We start from the raw sequence: 1,769 nt of genomic DNA on the forward strand, positions 1-1,769 counted from the left end.
ACTAACTGGACTGCGGAGAAAAGGATAGGTAACTGCAACCTCTTTCCTCTCTCAAACATCCAACAAGTGAAGCATAAATTCCCCTTGTAATGGCAATGGGGGAAACAACTTAGAGCAGAAATGAAGACAAGTATTACTGGAGAGAAGCACTTCATTCTCTCTCTCCTTCCCTCTCAGCATGGTAAAGCACAGCAAAAAAGTAAAACTATTTCAGGAAACAAGCATTTCAGAAAGTGGATGGTGAAAATCAAGTTTCAGACAATCAGAATGACAAGAGTCCTTTGCTTTAAATACTCTACATCTCAGACAGCCTGGCACAAGAACTGATCATACAGGTGTTATTCCACCATATTTTCAGACTATACTACACAAACTACAAATTTTTACTGTACGTAACCTGTCCAATTCCATTCTTAAATGCTAAGTCTGCTTCTTGAACCCAAAACGAATGACTGTAATAAAAAGGTCATCCATCTGAAGTAAAATTCCTACCATATGTTCATATCATCACAAGACCTTGTGTATTATAATACTACTTTATACGCTAACATGTCATAGTAATGCTAGGTAACAGAGTCGAAGGCATAAATAAGAAAAGTCCTAAAAAGTGACAGAAATCTATCAGCAGAAATAATAACTATCCTCAGTATCTTTCAGCAAAGGACTGAAAGATTATTTCTATTTAGGGGGAAGAATGCACCTTAACTATATTTTCCCAGGTATCAATTTTCACTGTCAAAGTAGCTGTGACCATTAAATCTCTCTGTTCAAGTCCACACTCCCTTCTGTTAAGATGGGTTACTGGCTTCAAATTCTGAGGTGTGCACATGCCATACATATTCACCTGAAGAAATGGAGCTCGCACAAAATCTCCCTCTGTTACCATATTTTTCCAGCCATAGGAATGATGGGCATGGTACAGGTTACACATACACATTTGGTGAAGTAGAAATAATTTTCACAATATGGGGTCCAGACTCAAAATAACCAGGAACAATGTCACTCCTGAGCCATCCCAATCTTTTGCTTGAACACAACCTTACCAGCAAGATTTCTCACGTCATTCATTGACTGTTTCTTCTTTGGCTGCATTACCACACTGCTGGTGTTCTCTGCAGTAAAATAAATTAATCAAACATAATAGGTCCAAATTACTAAATTTTGCTTTTTCATTAGTGCTACATGCATCAAACAATGAAAGTCAAGTATTACAATGTAGAGAAAAGTTCACACCTTTGCCTTTATGAAGCTTGGGATTTCGGTACACAAAGCGATCCAAGAACCTCATTACTGTGAAATCCTGTAGAGGGTCACCTGAGTACTGAATGTAATCGCCCTGGAAAAAACAGAAGCCAAAAAAAAAAAAAATTAAGGTCTTAATTTCACCCTTGCAAGAGAAAAACTCAGACTGTACTCATATAGCATCCAAAACTTGGGCACAAAACAAGAATACAATCCTAAACTTTATTTAAAAAAAAGAAAAGAGCTAGCTAGAGGGCATCTAGTTATGTGAACCTATGAAATTAATACACAATTGCTTAGTTCCTATAGTCTGTTTTATTTTCTTCTTAAAATTACAGTGTCCTCGTTAGCCCTGGACAACTGCAACAGGATTCCCCGGTTTAGCTAGTACACTAAAGGTCTTTATCAACTAAAAAAAATCTGTTTAGGTAAGATGCACGTATCAAAGTAAACACAATTCTCACACAGCACAAGTAGGTTAGGACAGCCAACCCAAAAAAACTATCAGAAGAAATAATGATAATTTT

General features: G+C 36.9%; 1 protein-coding gene across 1 annotated transcript in view; it reads right to left on the minus strand.

Annotated features, from left to right (window-relative positions):
• The window catches only part of CEBPZ (CCAAT/enhancer binding protein zeta), a 17,572-nt gene that overhangs the window by 7,871 nt on the left and 7,932 nt on the right, over nucleotides 1–1,769 (minus strand). The window contains exons 7-8 of the mRNA XM_019548605.1: nucleotides 1,234–1,336; nucleotides 1,004–1,112 (exon numbers count right to left, since the gene is read on the minus strand). Coding sequence (XP_019404150.1) covers nucleotides 1,004–1,112; nucleotides 1,234–1,336 — 212 coding nt within the window. The remainder of the gene's footprint in view (nucleotides 1–1,003; nucleotides 1,113–1,233; nucleotides 1,337–1,769) is intronic.

This window comes from Crocodylus porosus, unplaced genomic scaffold (assembly GCF_001723895.1).
Source record: "Crocodylus porosus isolate Cpor-Errol unplaced genomic scaffold, CroPor_comp1, whole genome shotgun sequence".
Lineage (NCBI taxonomy): Eukaryota > Metazoa > Chordata > Crocodylia > Crocodylidae > Crocodylus > Crocodylus porosus.